The 23,428-nt window shown below is 44.4% G+C and overlaps 1 protein-coding gene across 2 annotated transcripts; it reads right to left on the bottom strand.

Annotated features, from left to right (window-relative positions):
- Positions 1 to 149: 149 nt before the first annotated feature.
- Positions 150 to 22,577, bottom strand: atosa (atos homolog A). 2 transcript variants are annotated; one of them, XM_057023425.1, is made up of 12 exons: positions 21,312 to 22,572; positions 6,995 to 7,179; positions 6,563 to 6,759; positions 5,819 to 5,944; positions 3,808 to 5,668; positions 3,597 to 3,722; positions 3,230 to 3,309; positions 2,333 to 2,429; positions 2,005 to 2,163; positions 1,831 to 1,899; positions 1,408 to 1,601; positions 150 to 1,317 (listed from the first exon to the last, which is right to left on the bottom strand). In XM_057023425.1, exons 1-12 carry the CDS (start codon positions 21,340 to 21,342, stop codon positions 1,164 to 1,166), a joined length of 3,279 nt encoding a protein of 1,092 aa, XP_056879405.1. In that variant the 5' UTR covers positions 21,343 to 22,572; the 3' UTR covers positions 150 to 1,163. The 2 variants fall into 2 exon arrangements, 1 of the variants encoding a protein (XP_056879405.1); XR_008948490.1 differs by lacking the exon at positions 150 to 1,317 and having other exon boundaries at positions 1,462 to 1,601; positions 1,700 to 1,899; positions 21,312 to 22,577.
- Between the last annotated feature and the right edge of the window lie 851 nt (positions 22,578 to 23,428).

Raw genomic sequence — 23,428 nt, 5'->3', positions numbered from 1 at the left:
GTTTTCTTCAACCTCCATCACGTCGGAGCTGTCAAATTGATGGATGAATAAGATACCTAAGAAATACATCAGTGGATGCAGCTTTACTGTACTTATCAGAGGCACGTTTACTGTCTAGCAACAACAAAAGCCCAGACAGCATTTCATGATTGCTTCAGAAGATATATATTTTTTCAGATTTGAATATTAATGTCAAAAATACATACTATGATATACAGTTTGCACTACATTACCTTAGCATGACAGACGTTACAAGTAGTAACTGAAATAGTAATTTAAATATTAAATAAATTGGTTAAGTAAACTGAGTGAATGTGTAAACACTAAACTAAAGTTACTCTTCTATTGCAACACTTTCAAGAAAGTGGTTCTGTAACAGTACAAAAGTATTAGAATATTACTATTTTCTGATTCATTTCCAGTTAAAATGAGAAAAAGAATCCACAGTGCACTTTTGATGTTCTGCAGTGATGCTTTCGGCTGGATCGACCTCGACTCTGCTCGGCTTCTATAGTGGTCCGTAATATTTTTATTCGGTCCTTTCGTTTCTTTCTTTAATACCATCTTGTGGCTCGGTCTGTCACGTTCTCCCCCGTCAGTCCACCCTCGCTCTGACCCAAAGTGAGGAAACCCTGGGGCAAAACTAAATGATCGTTTCCAGTCCAATCAATCTAATCATTTTGGATTGCAAACAAAATGTTTTCCCCTGAAACGCCCATGTTCTCTATTGAATCTATAAGAAAATAAGATTGACAGGTCCAATTACCTTCTTAGTTTGATAGACAGGGCAATGTTGCCTGAACTCTGCTCAAATCGTTTAAGGGTAAACAACCACTGCCGTCTCTCCGCTCCTGCCAGACGCTGGAGGGAAATGATTACCCATCATGTACAGTAAGGCTTCATTAACCAGCAGCTTCTGACCCAGACAGAGAACAAGCTTCTACTTCTGACCAGTCTCCCAGCGTCTCAGCTGCCCCCGCGTCAGTTCTCGGTGACAGAAGGGAAGAAACTGAAGATTTTGGGCAATGGTCAGCTTGTCTTGTTGAATTCTGACTCTGGATCTGTTCACTTTTAAAGCCTTCTCCGAGGGCCATGGCCGAGTGAGAGTCTATCGCTGGCATTGATGTGCCGCTGAGGCCCCGGTGGAAGAGGTGGCGGGCGTCTCAGCAGCGTGGCGAGAACGGAGGATCGACAGGGGACTCTGTGAAAGACTGAAGCTCATAGGCAGCACCACTGTCCACCTCCATGGACTTCCTGGAAAACAGCAAGCGGATGTCCCTATGGAGGTAGATCTTCCCAGACTTGGAACTCTGGAACCTGGTGGGGATCAATAGGATGAGGAGGGTGAATTAGGGCACAAAACAACAGTTCTAAACTCAAAAAAGGACGATGTGTCAGCCGGTTCACCTCAGATGAATGAGGTAGCGCAAGGTGCGTCCGTGGCCAAGGGGCTTCTTGTTGTTCTGATTGATTGTGTCGCGGCGGACAGGAACAGAGAACGTCCTCTGGCGTAAGAAAGTCTGGTGCCCGGCTGGCATGGCTCGTAGGTCGTACATCACAACAAACATCTTCACCACCGTTTTGTTGGGGTTGAATAAGGTCTGAGAAAGAGAAAAGTAGACGCTAAACAAGGCGTATTTAAAAAAAATACCATCAAAGATACACTAAGCCACGCCTGTACGGCAGCATGGCAGTTTACCTCTATAACCACAAGGGGTCTCTCTTTTCATCATTACTGGTGTCTCTTTGTTATCAGCCTCAAGCAGCGTGACAGGTATAAATACTTGAAAATGTCCACGTTTGTAAAACACAACAGAAAGGTTCCCTCACCACTTGAATGGTTCCTGACGGAGGTACACGGTAGCCTCTTTTTCCAAGAGACTCTAGGTTTATCACACCCTGTAAAAACATATCAAATTTAAAAATCAGAGCTTGCGCAAAGACCGGATGGTACCAAACCAAATACCAAACCTCTGATCGAACTATTTGGAGAAACGGTTTTACCATATATGGTGAGGGAGCGTTGTCATCTGAGACACTGTAGAACGACACGTCTACAGGTAAGGTCAGGTGACTGGGACAGAAGGAGCCGCTGGCACCGACCTCTGCGGTGAAACCCTCCACTACTCCTAAAGGCTCCAGGCGGTAGTTCAGCACACATTCCTACAGATTTTAAGTTCAATTATACATCAGAAATCAGTGTTTTTATCCAAGTTTGATTCCGGTTTAATCAAACACGGCAGTGACCAAGCAACCAATCGGTGCCGACAGCAGCCATTCTGGATCCTGGCTCTGTTTGAACTGAAGCTGTGACTGTGTTTGTCTGCGGTACCTCAAAATTTCCCAGCAGGCTCAGGCTGGCAGGTGGAGCGCTGGCGCTGAACTGCTGCTGTGACTCATCTGCGTACCCCTCTCGCTTTGGACACACCCTGCAAACATAAAAACACACACTTGAGCAACATGTTTAAAGTACACAGGCAGTCAAAGAGCATGCTGACAAGTATCTCTGACACGTGTAAACAAAGCCTGTGGTGAACTCTTATTTATATGTAAATAGATTTGAAATGATGTAACACAGCAGACATGTCTTTTGTGTCCACTGCTTCAGCAGAGCAAACTCTTCCAAACAGGCACATAAATAAAGAAAACAGGCGAGATGACTTTTCTCAGCAACAGTTAAACTGACCTGAACTCATCTGGCATCTGACTGACAGCTAAAATCTTACATCTGCTTGTAAAGCAGCTCTGCATTGCCACCCACATCAGCTGCGTGTAGGCAGGGCCATGTGCGCACAAAGCCAAATCAGTTTTGTCTGCCATTTTGAGCTGAATGTGCTCCGTTCTAGATGGATAGGACAGCGGAGCTTCAGCAGGTGGCAGCGAGAAGACTAGTCAGCAGAATAGGGCTGACCTGGCCTTCACAGCCAAGAACAATACTCTTATTGTCTGATCTCACAACACATACACATCATTTCTAGAATCTGTTGCTGATCCAAAGCAATATTAGAGTGTTAAGGTTTGAATAATAGCTCTATCAATTGTCCTCTGTCAAATAGCTCCACCACATCCTTCCCCTGACATTAAACAGTTCCATCAATGTTGTTCATGGCCTAAAACACCTTAAATCATAACACTAACAACTGAGATGTTGCTTGAAACCTTGGGAATGGTTGTTCAACCTGTATAGAGGTGGGACAGTGTAATAAAATCCCAGTGGCAGAGCAGGTACCTTTTCCCAGTGGCCCAAGGCAAAACCTTACAGCTGAGGAGACTATCAAAGTAGCCAGTCTGATTCTTCCTCTGGGGAACCTGACACACACACACACACACACACAGACACACACACACACACACACACACACACACACACACACACCAATTAGTACAGACATTACAACACAAAATGTTACTTTTATGTTTTTAACATCCGGCTGAGGTTGGAAGAATTCTGCTATTATAACCAACGAAGGCATCAACAACCTCTTAATCAAGAAATATTTAAAAGGTGAACACAAGTTTTGTCCATGAGTCAAATGCATTCATGCGAAAGTGTCAATGGGGTTTTTTATGGTGCGGAGAGCAGGTGTGTTTCTTACTGGACTGGAGAGCAGTGGCAGGCCAGTACGAGGGTGAAAGGCCTTAGTGGCTGTGGCATCTAATGAGTGGCGATTTTGTTTCTTCCAGCTGTTGCATGGGCGCAGGGGGGAGGGGCTGTGAGCACGCTGGTGCAAAGAGGAAACACCATTAATATCAACATTATAATACGTATTCTCGAAAGAAAATTCATGAGCAGCAGTCGTCTCTTACCTGGAACATAGAATGAGGAGCAACATCTGGACTAATGGAGCATCCAGACTCTGTGGGTGCCTGATTCTCATCCTGTGAGGAAGAGGAGGAGGAGGAGGAGGAAGAAGAGGCGGGAGCCTGGCCACTCATACGAATCTGTGTCTGGGACTGGTACTGAAACTGAGGCTCATTGTGGCTTATGTTAAAGTTCATGGCTGTGCTGGAATCATTACAAGTCCAATTTGAGGTTTGGGAATTCCTTAGGCTCTTTTCGGGGACAGAGAAGGCAGAGGGGGCATCATGGCTGCTGGGGGTCCTGACCCTGTCCTGTAGAGAACTTTGTAAACATTGACCAGCCTCAGGGTGGGACTGGCTCCTTAATGAGGGTTCTTCAAGTGTAAAGTGAGCACCATTTAGAGCCAGGGGTGGGTGGCGTTCAGTCCCTGGATCATCGTGGGGCTTGTCTGTGCAAATGGACGCATGAGGGACAGAGGCGCGCGCGTTCCCTCTGTTAGGCTCGTGGCTGGGCACGTGGCCGTTTGTGTAGCCGTTGGTGGCAGTGGTAGAGCAAGCTTGCGGCGTGTGTGTGGTGTGTATGTACGTGCGCACAGTGTGTGTGACTGTTGTTGTGTGTGTGTGGTGCAAAGGGCTGCTGCTCCTGCTGTGTGTGGGGGAGAGAGAGGGGACAGACAGTCTCTCCTGGATAAGTCTGGTGATGTCTTGTACTGCTTGTGTGATCAAAGAGCTCTCTCTGTCCCTTTCCTTTTCTTTGTCACTTTGCCTTTCCCTGTTTCTACCAATCTCTCCATCTCCTTTCTCAACCATTTTTAGCTTTCTGCAGGCTGAGGGTTTGGGGGAGCAGCTCTTCCTCTCGGTAAAAGAAGGGTCGGCTATGGGTGTACCTTGCCACCCACAGCCTACGGACTCATAGGGTGGCATCTCAGACTCTTTGGTCTTACTGGCAGTAATGTTGTCATGGTTACTGGCCCAAGTGGCTTTGGGAGAGCTGTCAGAAGTGAAAAGGCCAAGTGGGAGCGGGGGTGCTGTGGGATCACAAAAGTTAAGCCTCTGTGCGATTCGGGCAATAACTTCCTGTCTCTCCTGCAGCAGCGAGCCAATCAAAGGGTTTGTCTCCGTCGCTGCAGGCCTTGGGGAGGGACAGCGGGCTGGCTCTGTCAGCGAGATATTTTTAAAAGCTTTCAGCGGTTCAGGGATGGGCCCCTTTGACCTCTCAGTGCCATTGGTGCCAGAGCCATAGGCCTCTACTTGTGCAGGATCAGCAGAACCATTGAAAGTTGAGTAAAGCCACTTTCCTGCTTTACTTGTAGAGAGCGGGGAAGGAGAATGGGCACGGGAGGGAGTGGGGGAGTTAGAAGATGTGTGGAAAAGGGTGGAACTCTGATGATGAGGAATGCTGACTTGCGGAAGCTCTCCATTCTGATAGAAGTGTTCTTCCCCAGGCTCCTGGCCCTTCTTGGTGTGGGACGTGTGCACTGGGACGTGTGGAAGGTTATTAATGGGGATACTGTTTATAGGAAAATTGGGAATTGGTAAACTATTGAGCAGAAGGCTAGACATGTTGCTGGTATTGTACATAATAGAGCTTTGAAGGAGGCTCTCCTTGTTGGGATCCTGGGTCTTTTTTGGGGTGGGCAGACCACCATTGCTGCTGAAGGCTGGGTTGAGGCTGGGGGTCTTACTGTAGAGTGGAGGCAGGCCAGTGTGGATACTGCAGGTCAAACTGGGGTAAGTGGGTTGACGGGGGAGCGACTGGACCCGGACCTGCAGCGCAACACTGTGGGACACGTTGGGGATGGGGAAAATGTGCTCCGACGGAGGCTGGGAAAACTGCCAAACCAAGTCCTCATCAGCAGCACTAATCCTGTGTGACAGAGGGAAAGCAACCGTCATTAATTAATAAAATAAAATCACCCGAGAGCACGCAAGATACCTACCACAGAATCTACACAATACATAGAAGCATTGGGTAAACCTGAAACCAAATGGTGTCAAGATCTGAGGCGAGTCTCACCTGTACAGGATGTTTCGCGGGACGATGCCATGGGAAGCGCTGAGCCAGGCACTAAGCTGAGAGAAGAAAACGTAGGATCGAACGGCCAGCAGGAGAGTCTTCTCCTCTATGAAGCGATCACCACTTCTATTAAAAGGACAACAAGCAAGGCAAGAAGAAATGAGCCAGTGTGTCAGGTTAGTAGGACAAATGTTTCAAGGTTGTATCTGTGCATTTCTGATGCCCCTTTGTTCGGCACATGAGAGGAGAAAATGGGACAAGCTGTTGGGTTAATGAACAAACTGAGAGCCAAGAAAAATTGTATAATTGACCCCCTGACAAACTTTTTTTTAAGCATTAACGTTATTATGGTCGACCTGTTCTTGCTGCTCTGTAGACTATTGTATTTGTGAAACATTCAGTCTTTGGAGATCGTCTTTTGAGGGCTAAGCGGAACTGAGATGGTCCCCAAAGGCCTTTGCAACATTTGAGATATCTGTACCCTCACAAATCATTGGTTGCTGTGCTTGTTTTTGTTGTTTCATGTTTATTATCACAGGAAAGCTAAGAAAAGCAGTAGGATAAACCTAATTACACAATTTTTGCGATGTTTTCATTCTACAACAGTGCCTGCACAACATAAAGAAGTATTTACTGTATTTCTTTGGTAAACAGCAGAGGTAACTTTGGGGTAAATGCTTTAACATTTAGGAAAACTTGATATTGTCCACAGTTAAATTGCAAGATCAGAAGTGTGTGACCTACTGCCTTGGAACTTGCTGCAGGGTCCATCTTTCCAACAGTAGAGCATCTTGTTTGATGACTGGGTCACTGATGGGGTCACTTGGGGGGCACTCATCACCATAGCAACAGTCTGGCAGAAGCATGACCTCAATCATGATGGGGATGTTGTTTCGCCAAAGTAGGATCACCTCTGAACGGGTTCGCCTCGCCTGCCGACACTGTACCAACATAGCACAGATAAAGGTGGAGGGTTAGCGCTTATTACTGGATGTCAACACCTGGCCTTGAAATTTAGGACAAAAGCAGATGGGACCTGGAAAGTGCTTCACTTAAAGCTCAATCCCCCCCCATTAATTTTATGAAGCTCCGGGGAGTCGCTGATGTCTGAAAATACCCGACGTGAGAACTACAAACACTCAAAACAAACATTGGGCGTGCATTAGGATTGCTCACCTGAGGCAGTTTGTCGCTGCATTCATGCTTGTGAAGAGGTGGCATGGCTGACTGGGCAGGCGGACAGTGCAGCCCCTCAGTTCTGCCCTTCACGGAATACTCCGGCGTCCGTCCCTCTGTGATTAGCAACGTCAGGAAAACGAGGAACTCCTCCGCATCATATTCAAAAAACTCCTCGTTTGCATCTGCAACAGAAAGAAGGAAAGAAGAAATTGGGTTTTTCTTTTTGCTTTACTGACAGATAAACAGCATATCTGTCCACCCTGGGACCAAAGCTGCTGCATGCAATTACATCACAGAGGAAACCCACTTATTATCTCCGTGTGACTATATTGATGCAGCGATTGGTAAGGTTTTCCATGTTCACATCTCGTTTTTGTGTTCCACACAGTCTTGCATTCATCCTAAAATAACAGGAGTCCAGAGGCCCATTCATCAACTAACATGTGATCAATGAGAATTGCACAGAGGAAGCTCGTGAACAGTCGAGAGCTACAGTCGATCACATGCAAACTTGAAGGTTGTTGAACATCGTTTTGAAGGCTGTGAAGTTTCCTCGTATTGATCAGTAGCTAATGGGCCTCAACCATCCCTTCAGGATGCAGGCTTAGTTAATATGGGTTTAATTCATGTCAGCCAAGAGGTCAGCACACACACATGCACACACTTGTACTGCAATATTTGTGATGACCTTCACTGACATAAAACAGTGATCCTAACGTGCCAAAATAGACCCGAGAGTTGTGAGGACTACAGTCCTTACTTTCCAAAAAGGTCCTCAGTTCTAGCCTGCCCAACACACACACACAGACACACACAGACACACACATACACACACATACACACACACACTCTTTCATTTTGAGACATTTCCTGAAAGCCATTAAAATGCTAGAGACAAATGAGAGCAGACATTCACCTCCTCTTTCAATCTGAAAGTCAAACGGAATCTTATGAAGAGCCACTTTCACATCAGATGAATGAAATCTCTTTGGCTGTGGAAAATTTTGCCGTAAGAGAGTAAAGCCAGTTGCCATTGAAGAAGCAGACCAAGAGATAGCCAGCCCAATTCTGCCCCCCCCCCCCCCCCCCCCACACACACACACACACACAAACACACACACAGAATATTACTCATGATGTGTGAGCAAACACACAGCTGTGGGCAACAGTGTAGTAACTCTAGAGCGATTTATCTTCAGATATTTCTTATTGTATGATTCAGCCCATCACTGCAGTCAGAATCGACTGCTGACAAACAAACAAACAAACAAACAAACAGGAAAGACTACAGCTAACAGTTCTTCTGCAGAACCAATGACTGCAGTGTTTGCTGGGTGGCCCTGGGTTACTCATGGCAGTATGACCAGGTCAGGCACACCCAATCAATCTTTCACTGAGGAAACACAACGCGGATGTTGTCTTCTCATATTCCTAAAATAAATGAATCCATTTTTGGCATATTACAGAGCAAATCAAGGTAAAAACTATTGTGTTTTAATTGAAAACCAAGATATAAGCTGTCTTAATCCTTTCCTCCTATCTAGAAAAAACTCCCGAAATGCCACAGGATGTCATCTGACATATACCAGCACAAGTATAAAATATATACATATATAAATGACCCATTCTTTCTCTCCCAGAATATCATAAACTCCACTGTATGTCTGTTTATAAAATGGACTAGCAAACCTTTGCATTGACATCTCATTCTTAGGGCAGAACATCACCCAGCTTCCTCACACTAGAGGCTCTGCCTACAACAGTGTTCCTCCTCGGCTGCTAGTGCAGAGGTGTGAGCTACAAGCTGCTTGGCCCTATATATGTGACTATGTGTAGCACTTGAGGCAGCCACTCACACACATTACTCCCAGGGAGCTCCTCCTACACGTCTTTATGCCTCTGCGGCTGCACGTGGGGAGAGGCACAGTCCAACACAAAACATGAGGGAGGGCGTGAAGAAAAGAGGCAAGATGGGGGTCTGTTAGTCATCTGTAGACTGAATAAACCAGGCCGGAGAGAGATAAAGCAGGCTATATTCAGTAACAACTGCCTTTCCTTTACAGGCTGTAATAAAAAGGCCGGAACAAAGGAAACAGCAGACACAGCACAGGGAAAATATATGGGAAAAGTCAAAATTCAAGGTCAAAGCATACATCACCCTCAGCGAGACCATTACATACATTGTACTGGCGGTGGCTATGGTATATTTGCAGTCAACACTTCCATGATCCAGTTCATGGTCTTGCCAGATGATTTAGCATATGATGAAACTCCAAAGGAGGTTAAAGGCATGGATGGATAAAGGGAGACATAAAAAAAGTGATTATGGGAGGAATAAAGAGCAGCCCCTGGGAAATGATGTGCTACATACGAACCCCCCTCCCCCCCTGAACACACACACACACACACACACACACACACACAATGTAAAGACAGATCACCCAATTGTGTGTGCACAGCGGGTGTTTTGTAGGAAAGGCTCAAGAACGCAGACGCAAAATCCCTAAAGTATATACCACCTAACAAAACACACACAAAGACCTCCTGAGACAAACGCAATGATGCCAAGAAACACACTCTGTGAGCAACATATTCACACACCTACGGGTGGAAACAAAGGCCTAAATGAGATCCGTCTTTGTCTAATGACAACACAATAAAATTAAGGAAATGGGGAACTTGTGCATTGTTCGTTCATCATTGAGCATTAAAAAGCAAAGTCCAGAGCACAAAACTGGTTTCTTCTAATTACATTCTCTCCCACTGAGCACTGAGACAAACAAGAAAAAGTCAAGCATAGTCAAAAAAAGCTTTGCAATAACGTATGTTTTAAGAGGGGATTTCTTGGAGATTACTGACTCAGTTGACCTGTTTTTCCTCAAGTCCTCTTCTGAATGTGGAGTCCTGCAGGAGCAGAACCAGAGGATATCATAGCACATGCAAATGACGATTCTAACAGATGAGCAGACCTTCAAATATCTTTTTGCTCTGGTGTCTTTATTAGGGTATGTTTATAACATTAGGGAGTAAAGCATGACAGCAAAGCCTCCATATTTACACCCAGAGAACTGCAGTACTCTCTCAATAACTTTTGATGGTTTTCTCCTGAAACATTACAGTAGCTGGTAGTTTACTTTAAATACCAGCTTGGTTCCAAGTGAGCTGAGACGCAAGTACAGGAAGGTGTAGGCATTGATAGAAGTATGATCGCTTCCAAATAGTTGGTAACATAAATCATTCATAATAAATAAGTGAGAGCAGCTTTGTGCCTGGTTAACACACTGTAAATTACATTATAGTAGTTTGCCCACACACTCCTGGTTCTTTTTTGGTCAAAACATCTTTCAGCACATCAGAATTATTTTTAAAAATCTAAAGATTAATCACAAAAAAATATACCGGATAGCAGTTAAACTGTGTGATATGAACACGTCTCCTTGTTCAGGGTAGAAACCAGGTAGCCTAAATGACTGTTGTCTAAAGCCAAGAGGCTTTTTTTAAATACAGAACACAATGGAAAAGCTGATCCCACTCCTCTACATGCATGCGGGCCCTCTCCTCAACATTGCAACTTATGTAACAGGTTGGATTTAGACTCAGGATTCTTATTATTAGACCCGTGACCGCCTGACACCGAGTACAGCTGGAGCGTGGGTGCAGACTGACGGGTTCAGCCAGTCACGTGCGCACACTCGGCCACAAACCCTCAGCTGTTTGTGTCCTTGGTTCATCGAATCAGCGTAAAGCAGTGTGGGATGGAAAAAGAGAGGTCAGCTTCAACAGCCAACACCAAGTTTGGCTCCTCACAGTCACACACGGTGACACACACTTTGGTGTGATTCATTTTTAGCGGAGTCTTCTCAGCGAGCCTCGCCAATGGACTCAATTTGTTGGCGGTCATTTTTATTTTATTTTATTAAGGATAGGCCCTGTGACAGATGTGTTTAGAATGTATCCCATCCTTTCCTCTCCCCCAGAGACAGCTGGGATTTGATCCAGCACCTCCAGGAAGCCTATCAGAAGTCATGAGGCTGGAATCAGATTTAATGAAGCAGAGGAGAAATACTTTCAGATGCTACCATCCTCCATTTCTCCGCCTTTTCTTGTAAAAACTTGCAGGGAGTCATAAGAATCAACAGGCGACTCATTAATTTGTCAGTCCCCAAAATAAATCCTCAAGTCTGGAAAATATTTCTGACCTAGCCACCGGACGCATAATCATTTGATAGAACACAAGGTGGTGAATCACCTGTGTCTTTAGTTCTGCTGCATGGCTAGCACCTCACCATAGCCAACCTACTGATGCATCACTCGGTGGCAGAGAGAAAAGAAAACATGTTGTTAATTAACAACCAAGCCAAATCCCAAGGCTGCTCTGTCAGTCGTGGACTTCATGGCCACAATATTTGTTATTTGAATGATTAGCCCAACTGCCTACAAGTCCCGCGAGTCGCAAGCTAACCGGCACGTCCTGATTGTACTAAACTGGAACTGTTTGGTGGAAAAGCAGCTTAACTGTCCGGAGCTGCCGCTGCTTAGGATCCCCTGAGCAAAATGTTAATGCTCTTAACTGCTCCAGGGGTGGTGAAGCAATTTTCTCAAGATGAAGATAGAGAACAGAGGTCAGTGTAATTGTATCGAGAATGAAGCGGGGACGCCAGAGGACCATCAGCTTCAGAGCACCACTGGCAACTGTCTGCTGTGGGTGAGCTTAAACATCCCGTAACATAAACAGTCAGGCTTCAAAGTCCGTGACAGCATGTTGGGTTGGTCAGATGTGATACACCTGAGGAACTGTTGGTATCACCTGTAGAGCTGGAACAACCCCACAGTGGTGCTCTCTGTCTCGAAGAACAACAGCGCCACATGGATTATTTAAAGAGACAAATAAAATCAATTCTAAAGGCCCACTTCCCCCCAAATCATCATTTTTAACTCAAGGACAGTCCAGGCCCACCTACGCAAGAGGACTGGATCAGAATTACCTTAAAATATTCAGCACTTTTTATCAAATCTGGAATAATTGGAGCATTGGTTTTTAGTTAAGAGGACTGGAACACAGCCTGTTTTTAGCCTCCCTATGTGCCCTGGAGACTGATCTGACACACCTCTTAGGGTTCATTCCAAGGGGAAATAATCTTTTGTACATATACTGTATTTCACTCCTGCCTTCCTAGATAAAGATATAATTAAAAGATATATATATTTATATTTAACTCACAGGTGTTGGATGATTCATCAAATCTTTTGTTAGAAAAACCTGTTCTCGATTTTCTGAGGATGAAACCTTGATTCATAAAAGCCAATAGCTTGTCTATGGCAGACAAGCACAAAACGCCGTTTCATTTCACACCTCAAAGACGTTTGAAGTAAATTTGCACTGTCCAGAAACTCTCAGCGTCTGATGAAGCTGCTGAACAAGGGAACAGAAAGTCATATCTGGGACTGTGCAGACTAAGCAGAAGAAGCAGGAACAAATTTACATTCCCCTGCCCCTCTGCATCACTGGACTAGAGACAAGACCAAGAAGCTGGCGTATATGAAGCTGAAACATTGCTGATGCAGCCCTGTTAAAATATACAGCGTGTACATGTACCCATCAGGTACGTAGGTCCTGCAGGTAGCTTCTGTGGAGAGGAGAATGTGGGAGGAGAATGAGCAAAGACAAGGACTGCTCCTCTTCACTAAATCTTCTTACTGCAGCTGCTGGTTCGGTAAATATAGACACAACTTAGTAGCTCCTAGTTTCCCTCTATTGTACTCCGTCTGATCTCAAAGCACAAGGTTATAAAATCAACGGCATGATTACTTTTAGGAAATATCCAGCCAAATAATTCATCACTTATTCTATGTGCACTGTTGCTAATGCACAATAAAGCAATAAAATATCAAGATGCCGTTTCTGCCGGGTAAATTGTTGAAGAAATTAAAAAAGAAGAAGAAAATCTTCACTGTGATGGTAAGTTCTATTTGCATTCACCAGGTGAATCCTTAAGCGGGAGAGCACACAGACGCTTCCCAAACACAGAATTTAAATGCAAATACGATGGAAACGAGCACATTTTAAGTAGCGGCAGCTCTGGCTGTGCCCCGCGCCATCATTTTCAGTGCCGGTGTTCATGTGTTACAGTGTCACTGCAAGATGGAATTTGTCCAAAAACCTAAAACTATTTGCCTTTTTTTTATAAAGTCACCTGTAGTAATGCAATACATCAGATTTTATGCTGCCTTTCGGTAGCTTTGACATTCAAATTCAACTTAAAACGTAATGACACGCCATGTTTTGTTTCATTTGCCCTTGACGTGCACCGTTATCTCCCTAGCTAGCACTGGTGTTGCATTAATGTTGGTACACAGTCCAAAAGAGCTCGCAACAGCTGCACCCCAGCAGTGTCTGTCCAGCACTGCAATAATTAGCCCTCGATGAACATGTGCAGCTGCTTCAAACAACTTATTTTATTTATTTCAGGCTTGGTAGATCTGTCACTGTTTACTTCAGTTGTTGTTTGGGAGCTATTTCAGTCGAGAGTGAGCTACAAATTATTATTTTTGGTTTAAGTATCCATTTAATATTGCTATTTTTGAGAACTACTGAGGGAATTAAGCCTTGTGAAAATATCTGGAGTTTGGATTCAAATACTTCTGGGGCCTCAATGACCTGGAACATTTTTGAGTCTAAAATAACATGAGAAATGTACAAGTCATAACAAAAGCAGGAAAGCTAAAAGAAGAGAATTTGTACGCTTGTCATTAGAAGAAGAAAAGCTGCTAAAAGACAGTGAGTTGGATCAACCCTCAGCACACAATTAAACCGGAGAGATGTGATTGACCTGGGAGTCCTGGAGAACCGTGATCAATGACCAGTGGAAAGAGGGAGGGGAGGATAAGTGTTACCAAGGCAACCAAGACCTTGAGTTAAACATGCCCGTCACGGTTACTGAAGAGTGTCTGTGTAGGAATGAGCTGCGCCAATGTGCATCTTTGCATAAGGCAGTGGGCTTGAAGGAGAACACAGCGGGTGTGTGACACACTGGGAACATACACACAACTTTGTTGTTTTGTGTACTGAATCGCATCTGTGGGCTCTCAGGGAAAACCATACAATTGTACGGCAAACTCGGTCCATCTGTTACACTGTATTGTGTGATCATACTTGCTTTTTATGTGTGTGGGTGTGTATTTATTGCTTGATGTCAATCTTGTATCTTTTGTTGCAACTCTGTGAGCCACAGACAAATATTGCAAGAAAGATTTCCACTTTAATAACAAGGCCAGCCGAGTTCCCAGACCTTTTTCTTTTTTTTTTTTAAAGCATTACCACACATCGCTGCCAGCTAACTTTTCCTGTTTTTGTTTGCCTTCCCTTTAAATAAGACTAGAATTAGTGGCGAAGGCTGCCAAGTCTATGGAAAAAATGTTCTCAGGAACACTGGGAGAGCTCATCTAGACGAGTTCTGTGTTGAACTTGAATGTACAAACAGTTTCAAGGACATTAAAAAGATAAAACTACTTCGTTTTGAAACAGCCTTAAGAAGAGAAGGGATCACGGCGGCCTTGACCTCCTTCAGTGGTGTAGTTTGTCCACGTATAACTTTCTTCACTAAGTAAACAGAACTGTCTGAGACGGTGCCACATATTTCTATATAATATTTAATGGCTAATTAGAATTTGAGCAGTCTATATTTGTTGACTGCTCTGTGGCAAATACATTTTTTTCAGATTCTGGCCATGTTTTGTGAAAAACATCTGGGGCTGTTGTGAATCAAATGTGGAAGGATTTGATTCCATTCCTCGGTAAACTTGACCAGGGCTGTGAAGCAACTACTTTGGAGCACAGCAAGAGTCAGTGAACATTTAACAGAAGGCGAAAACTATTCCACTTGGTTAACTGATCTAAAATTTGGACTTTGGCTTCCTAAGGTGCTTGTCTCTTTCCCCCCTCTGCAAGAACGACAGGGCAGATTTAGAGTCCTTGTAGCAACAGGCCCTGATTGGCTGGGAGGTGTCCATCTAGTTCCAGCTGAGGGAAAACCCTTGAGCTGTTTTGTGAACTCTGCTGCTATTGTTCTGCGGCTCTCATCGAACAATGCACTCACAGACTCAACTCAGACTGACACACAACCTTGCCCTTTCACATTCAGCAGTCATAAAGGGAGCTGTTGTTGGGACACGGGGCTTCTTGCACACTAGTGAAGTCACATGGTAAACAAGCTTCAAGCATCTGGTTAGGAAAAAAAACAAAAAAGAGAGTCATCGTGAGGTGAAGGAACTCAACAGACAAAATTCAACTCAGCTGATGTGGAAAGAAAACACTCCAGTTTTCAGAGAATTGTTTTGTCCGTCAGTTTGAACTTTCACAGCGTTATTGACGTGTCCTTGTAAACCTTATCGCTGTTGATGTTGTTGGCGGCGCATATATAGGTTGGGCAGCATTCAAATATTCAAGACAGATGAAAATGGATCAAAACATTGTACAGAGACATGAGCCATAGTTGTGTAATCCTGTAAACTCACCCTGTTTATTAACTAATGAGGAGAGTTCGGGCTAAAGTTTGCTGTCTAGATGCCAGATTAACTTTGTACATTTACTGCTTAGTAGTGTCCTTAGACTTCTCCCCCTTGGCCATAATCGCAAGATACTCTACTCCCCTAAAAGGTACTTTGGCATTTCTCATTTTCCTTTAAAACACGGAAGGTCGGGAAGGTCTTTCTCTGGCACCATTTGTCACGTTAGGTTATTTTTAAGTCGAACACACCAGCCAGTTCAGGCCAGCTCACTGTGGTGTTCTGGGTAACGCTGCAGTTACTGGGGAAACCGTTCTTATATATTTCTACAATGCAAATCTCTGTAAATGTTTACCATTTTCATGTTAATGGAAAAACCTGTTATCTAATCGAGCTCTAAATGCAGAAAATGGGTCATCTAGTTTACCGCCGCCTTCAGCCATAAAGGTAGGTTATCTTCTTTAACCCAAATCCACCTAAATCAACTGTAGTGTTCAGGTTACTTGCAGTGTTTTAACACTAAATTATGATGAAAACACTGGCAACAAAGGAAAAATTGATAGAGCACCAAACAGTCTGTAGGGGCTATTAAGCGGCACACATTAAAACAGCGAAGAGAAGGTTTAAAATTAAAATCCAGCCGGTTCTGAGATGAATTAAACGTAAACCTGAACGCGCTACACGCAACAGCGCACTTAACCGGAGTCCTTGAAAAGGATTTTCATTTAATATTCCAAAGAGTTCCGTGTCTGAGAGAAGCCTGCTGTCTGCACGGAGCGGCTCCCAGGTGAACGCATTAGCAAAAGTGAATGAAAAAGGAAACGTGCAATAAATTTTCCAGAGATGTAAAACACCCATGAATACTAATGCAAAAACTCCACAAAGGAGAAACAATGAGGCAAGCAAATGTGTGAAGATGGTGTAGATTACAGCAATTCATCACCTCTCTGCCTCTCTGAGCTGAAACACCAGGTTTGGAGGCAGGGGTCTGACCCCTCTGTGCTGTTCTTCCCTCCCCCCTTTTGGAAACATACAGTAAATCTGCCCCCTTTGAAACTCTCAATTATGGAAAAGTATAGCTGGTTTAGCCATAGTGGGCTTTGCTAATTTAGGTAAAGCCGACACCCATAGCGAAATCACGTTTGGTTTCTTGGTTGTGACGCCAACAATCTGGATTATGTGCACAGATGGGATCACTTGGGCCAAACCCGTCGCCCACCAAAGGCAACATCTGAAACCAATACTTAACTACACCAGTTTCAATTTCTGCAAGATGGCCACTGGTGGCAACAGGATACTGGGGCAGTAGGACAAACCAGCCTTCGCCGTAACCAGAGACACCTATTCCAACATAGATTTAGGGGCCTTTGACCTCCTTCCTCCTGCTGTTGCCACTTTCTGAAAAAGGGGAGTTAAAATGGAGCAATCTGAGCAGTGTAGCTCCAAGACCCAAAAAAAGCAAATAAAACTGAAGTGGTTGTGTGTGGGAGACGGGGAAGAGCTGGGCACAACACCAGTCTTAGTGAGAATAAGAACAAGCCCCGACATTATCCTGAAAGAGTTGTTTGCCAGTAATTTAAAAAACAACAATAAAATAAAGGCTCCCTGATCACCAGTTTGCTTTCAAGTACTTCTTATATTTCATGCTTGTGCCAAACTCTAACTCCTATTTAATGCATTTTCGGCGTAGCTGGATTTACGCATTATTGATTTTTAACCCCGCTACTTCAATAGCATCGCTCTCGGCCAGGACGTCAAAGCACAACCTGAGACAGGTGAAAAATGGCAGTAACCTAGTTTTAATACAACAAACACTCAGGTTGTTATGCTCATTATTATCATGGAAAGAAGTTTTAAATTAACCTGATTGTTAATTATTTAAAATGTCTTGTTATGATTATTATTATCATGGAAAGAAGTTTTAAATTAACCTCGTTGTTATTAATAACCAATGTCTCCATTGGGAGCTTAATAGACACCATCTTGAGAACAGACCAGAAGACATATTTATGCAAACAGCCCCTTCTGTTGACAGGTTACTGCAAAAGATTGCTTCTGATAAATACAGTTTTAAAATAACCTAAATATTGTATTTAGACAATAGCCCCTTAAACTGGCTTGATAGAATTTTACACCTGATTTCGTGTATGGGAGTACTGGTTTGGCTCCTACCCAGTTTATCCCTACAGTTGTCTGTCCTATGTCAGGGTATGAGCTGAGCCCACTCAACTGTGTAATGAAATAATTCAGGCAGACATGTTTGAAGACGATACAGGCTCCCAACAACAACAGCTAAGTGTCCAAGTTGCACGTAACCCCGGCCCCTTTTTAATTAAAAACCGACGCATCTATAATCGCTGGGTTATAGCCGTGTACAAACGACGACTCTTGCAGCTCTAACACTAAAGAGGGCTCATGCTGTACAGATTGTGGAAATAGCGACACAGTCCCCACGTTGTCACCCCTACCATGATTAAACCACCATGTCCAGATGGCTATCTTCCTATTCCTGTAGAGCAGGCCACCGGTTGGTTATGAGGAGCCAGTGGGGTGGAAGGAGGGGACCGAGCAAATGACATCATTTACACAGTGGCACCCTGGCATCAGAAACGTGACCTACTGCCAGCCGGGCCCAGCAGCCATTCTGCATGATATATTTTTGTGTGTACTGACCTTGAGTCATGTTGCTAAATATGTACTTGCGCTTGCGTGTATGACTTTGAGCCAATACACATGTAGGGTTGCAGCGATTATGTGATTATGTAAGATAATGCTGGACTGGAATGACTGATTACTAAAACCAGTGCAGCACTCAAGCAGAGTTCCCATAATGGTTGTCAAACCGGTCAAAATGTCCATGAATGAGGTTAACTCTGTGTGTGTGTGTGTGTAGTAACTAAAAAAGATAATTGTACATTTTAAATAAATTGACATTTAGATTCTGCTGCACAGTAGAGTTGAATGCCAGCTTAACCCGGTGCCAAATAGCCTAACTGAATCTTGATCTTGTACCTCTGATGTGCACTGTGGTGTGAAATATCGGCCAGAAAAAAGCACCAGGGGATAGAACAGATGCTGTGTGACAATGGCATGTTATCTGGGACTCTTCGGAGAATGCATCTGATGTGCTCACATGTGGCTCTGACGTGTCGCGGCAGCTGGAATCTGGTTGAGGGCACTAAAGAGGCAGACAGGAGGAGGAATTGTCTGTCTGTGAGCTGGAGGTGCTCTTGTATATGAAGGACTGAGGGTTTCACACAGGAGGAAGCTGCGGTTCGTCTGATGGCAGGTCATGCCACAGATTCCTTGGTCATCTCTACATGTGCTGTTGACTGTGAGTCTGAGGCACATTCACAGTTTACAGAATCTTTAAAAGGTCCTATTGTCACTCTGACAAGCTACGTGGAGAAATGAAAGCATGACTAAAACGTAACCGTGGCTGGACAGTAGCAGCGTGAAATCCGATAAGACACGTTTTCAATGCCTAATGGGAACAAATCATGGATTTTCCATATGTACCTTCATGGAATGGGGACTGACAGTTGGACCATGTGGTGCAGCGTTCCGGGGCTTAATAGGAGCAAGCGCAACGTGGCTGTGCACCCCCACCGCACAACTGCATGCTGCCACATACACAACACACACAAACACACACTGAGACTTACTGTTCAACTTACACAAAAACAAGAGGGTCATAAAACTGCAGGTTAGCCCTGATTCATGCAAAGATCCAAAAACAGAGGTAAAAAGAGGACTGATTTTAAGTCTTTTAGTATCTTTAATCATTTATGTATCACGTTGGCTAACTACATTTCTTTAGTTTTTGGCGTTTTATTAGATAATCTGACCATAATATTGCATAAAAATGATTTAAATTCCTTGACTATTATTTAATGAATGCAATTGCATGTTTTAATCAGTCAAGATAAAAAATAAAAGCTCACCATTGGCAATTATAATATTAAATCCTTAAATTACATTGTGATCTATACACTAGAATTAAGTATTGTCATTATTATTTATATATAGTATATAATAACCAGCTATGAACCAAGTTTGTCTTTTATAAATATGTGCTAAAACTTTGCCTTGAAAATTCAGAAATTAAGACAATAACCAAAGAATTGACAGGACTTCCAACACCATTTAGCATTCACTTACTATCCAGTGCTACCATTGACTGTTTGTTCCATACTGGTAACAACCCTGGAAAGATGTACATTTAAATTTTTGTGTTTATTTGTAGCATTCATTGATATATTTAAACCTATCAAATGCTATATTAGTTTGGGGCAAATGAAGAAGTTGCTTCATTCTGAACCTCAACACCCAAAAAATTAACCTGGCTTGACATTTCACACCCACCTGTTCAGCAGGTCGTGACTTTATTCATGCCTGCACACAGTACGTCAGAGAGACATGTCTGGGCTTGCAACCTTACAAGGTGACCTCCTCGGTGCCTCCAGTTTCAGCATCTGAGCACTGAAACTACCCGTTTGTTCCTTTCAATCTGTTTGTTGCCTGGGCTCTTAAGTAAAAGGGCTCGTTCGTCCCCACAGCCCCCTTTCTCTGAGGAAGAAGAGTTGAGAGGCAAAGGAAGAAAGGTGCCATGACTACCATCTGCTTCAAACCACCCCTCGAACCACCACCCTCTCAGGAATGGGACGACATGTTCCGAAATAACAATAGCAAGACGCCGTCTGCCTGTCAGAGAACAAGTTAGTGCTGTGGAACACCTTGGCAGAAGCATTCGTAATTACAACGCGAGGGTGAGCGAGCCATTCTGACACAGTGCCAATCCATAAACAGATTTGCAGAAGCTTGCGCACATGCACACATGCGATTATTGAAGCATTAGGTTACATATAATCTCAATACCGCAGCGCAGAGCATCAGAAGGGACACGGTTTGCACTTAACATTTGGCCGAGCGTGCGGTGCGTTTCATGTAGTTCACTCTGGCAAGTGACATCACAGATATAAATACTGGAATCCTACCCACTCAAGACAAAGTAAGAACTTAAGTCCTTGTCTCGTATTGGCTGTTTATGGTTTGTTGCGGTCTCCCATTATCAATGTACCGTATTCTAATCAAGGTCCCAGTCAGGGCAGTTGCGTGGCCTGTGCAAACACACAGACTATCCCTGATTAACTGACACTAATCTCATCAGGTTTGGGAACATTGCTCCTTTCCTCCTCTGTTGTACACCGTAATTGTGTTGATGAAACAGATCAGATTACTGTCATGTAGCTTACACAACACGGGGCCTGCACATCAAACCCTAACAGTGTCAAGGGGGGGGGGGGAATCAAAGCACTGCGGTGTTTTTACAAATGAATGCATTAGTACAATTACCATGGATGCTTTGCAAAAGGTGTCCGCTCTGTCTGTCTCACCTCGCCCTGCACACACAGAATCCTGTAAGCAGGTTGTGGAACATAAGGCAGGAGCCTTTTTTTTTAATTTTTGAATATTTTTCCACAGCAGGGTGGGTGTCAAGACCTTTTGCAGCAGCCTTTTGTGAGACTGTCAAAACAAGAGCTCCGGAACGCGAGCTGTGGACACACACGTTAACGTCCAAAACTAAAGCATCACAGCCCTGTCATACGTCCCCAACCAGTTAGGTCGGGCTTTTGTTCATTCACACAACCAGTCACCAGGCTGACCAGCTGTTGCATAATTCCCTGGCCTGATTCTGCTCTCACAGGAATATACAGTAAGAGGAATAAAGATGGAAGAGCTGCACAGCTTGGCCGCTGATCACCAGGACAACCCCCGTGTATCTGTGTGCTGCTGGTGCTCCACATACCTCGCTCGGGCTTCATGTTATCCAGTGTCATCGGGTCGCCTCGGGGAGGGGGGGCTTCTTCTTAGTATTCTGGGTCTTGCGTGTAACACAAAGCCTTGACAGCAACACAACGGTGCCTGGATCCCTCAAACCTTCTGACTGAGACCTGCCGTATTAGCCAAGCGACAATATCAGCTATGAAGCCTGCGTGTTAGTCCCAGCTGCCCCCTATCCAATAACAAAGCCAAGCTTTGTTAGCATGCTACTGTACGCCTCCATCGAGTCGCGCTGTTTTGGTTCAACTAACACAAAGACAGCTGATCGCGAATGCCAGCAGTAGTTAGCTTCAGGTGATCGAGCCGCCAGTCTGCTTGCTAACGAGCAACCAATCCGATTCCTTGTGAAATCTCACCAGCTGACTACGGTGCTCTACATCCCGTCTCAAATTCCACCACCTGAAACACAGTTACGTCGCGATGCATTTTCCCCCCACTAAGTCCGCTCCTGCATCACTGGCTTCTCATAATAGTCCCGACAGAACCGAACGTCGGCTAACGCAACGTCGTTAGAGAGGAAGATGGACACGACCAACTTTACGGATCTGGCTGCGTTCCGCGATATTAGCACAGGTAGACACGATTGGGCTACGAACACCGACTCCAAATGACGGACGGTGGTCAGTCGCACGACGACATTTTCAAGGTATCATTTTCCTGGCGAAAGCGTGAATTTCCCAGAGTTAGGACCCACTTTCTAAACACCCATGGCGTTCTCTTCGTCACCAGCTACTTGATACCAGAAACGCCACCTGTGCCGACTCCCTTTGCGTTCTTCATTAAAACTTTTCTAACCGACACACACACACACACAAATAGCCTGACTCCTGTGCTCGAACGCGTCCGTAAGACTTCCGCGGCTTCCGGGAGCGTTCACCGAGCAACGGTGGCGTTTCTAGCGCTGACAGGCAGGTCTGGCAGGTAAATCTAGAATTCGGGGCCAATCCTAATAATAAACAGGCGAAATTCGGATGAAAGGAACGGTGGTTCCTCCGAGTCGTGATGCTCACAGTCGGCCTCCCCTTCTCACTTCCCTCCCCACTGCTTGTCAAAACAGATCAGCGCTGCTCCAGTAGTCACGTGTCCCAACAACAGCCCCTGACGTCACTTCCCGCTTTGTCAGCCTCGCATGAACTCAGAACCAGAGCGACCGACAACAAACTTCTGAGATCGATAAAGAACCGCGATCTATTTTCGATCCACTAACCCGGGATGGCGGCGTTTCTGCGGTGTCTTGTAACATTACTGACAATAAACGTTTTTGGCGTGAGGGGAAGGCACGCGCCGCTGAGGGGCTTTTCTCCTCAAGCTGATTGGTCAGTGGAAGTCCATGCGCGCTCACGTGCGCACGTGAGGGCTTCCTTTTTCCCCCCTCGGTGAACATTTTGTTCTGCCGTGTTTGGATCGCACGACCCAAAGATCGTGTGTGTTTAATGCAATGCTCTTCTATGTCGTGGCACGACATCTCGCACGCGTGCGGAACACATGCAGAACTCTCACACAGTTGCATCACTATAAGTAACATTTACGCAGTTGGGACATTTAAAATCAAATCGTTTTAGTTGCGTATTTGGGTGGGGTTCAAGCACTTCAACAGTAACCTAACAAGAGAGATTTCATGTGTAGATCTATTGAATAATGGCTTCTCTGGATTTTGAAAGTGATATAATTGGCGTTTTAAGTTTGAGCACTGTCCTTATATTTTGCTGGCTTGTGATTCGGATAATCATGTCACATTATGGATCTTCTGGTGACGACAAGGTAAAAGCTCTATTACAGTTGCAAAAAGTCGTCTTAAATTGCCCCTAAAAAGCTTATTTGACGATAGTTGATGTTTGACCCGACAGCACTGCTTTAACTGTAAAAACTATAGTTGAAAGTATAGCTGTGACAATGGAACTTATAAAAGCTCATGTCACGTCTCCATCTAGCGGCAGCATTTGAATAACGCAGTGAAAGTAAAGGTTGAACCCGTAAATTGTGTCTAAAGTTTGTCATCAGTGTTTAGCTATACAGTCTAACTAATGGTGCAGACTCAACTTGAAATAACTCCAGTTTTATAATTACACATATAATTACATC

This window comes from Takifugu flavidus, chromosome 2 (genome assembly GCF_003711565.1).
Source record: "Takifugu flavidus isolate HTHZ2018 chromosome 2, ASM371156v2, whole genome shotgun sequence".
NCBI classification, from domain to species: Eukaryota; Metazoa; Chordata; class Actinopteri; order Tetraodontiformes; family Tetraodontidae; genus Takifugu; species Takifugu flavidus.
The sequence above is the reverse complement of the archived record's forward strand: the minus strand, read 5'-3'. Positions and strand labels throughout refer to the sequence as shown.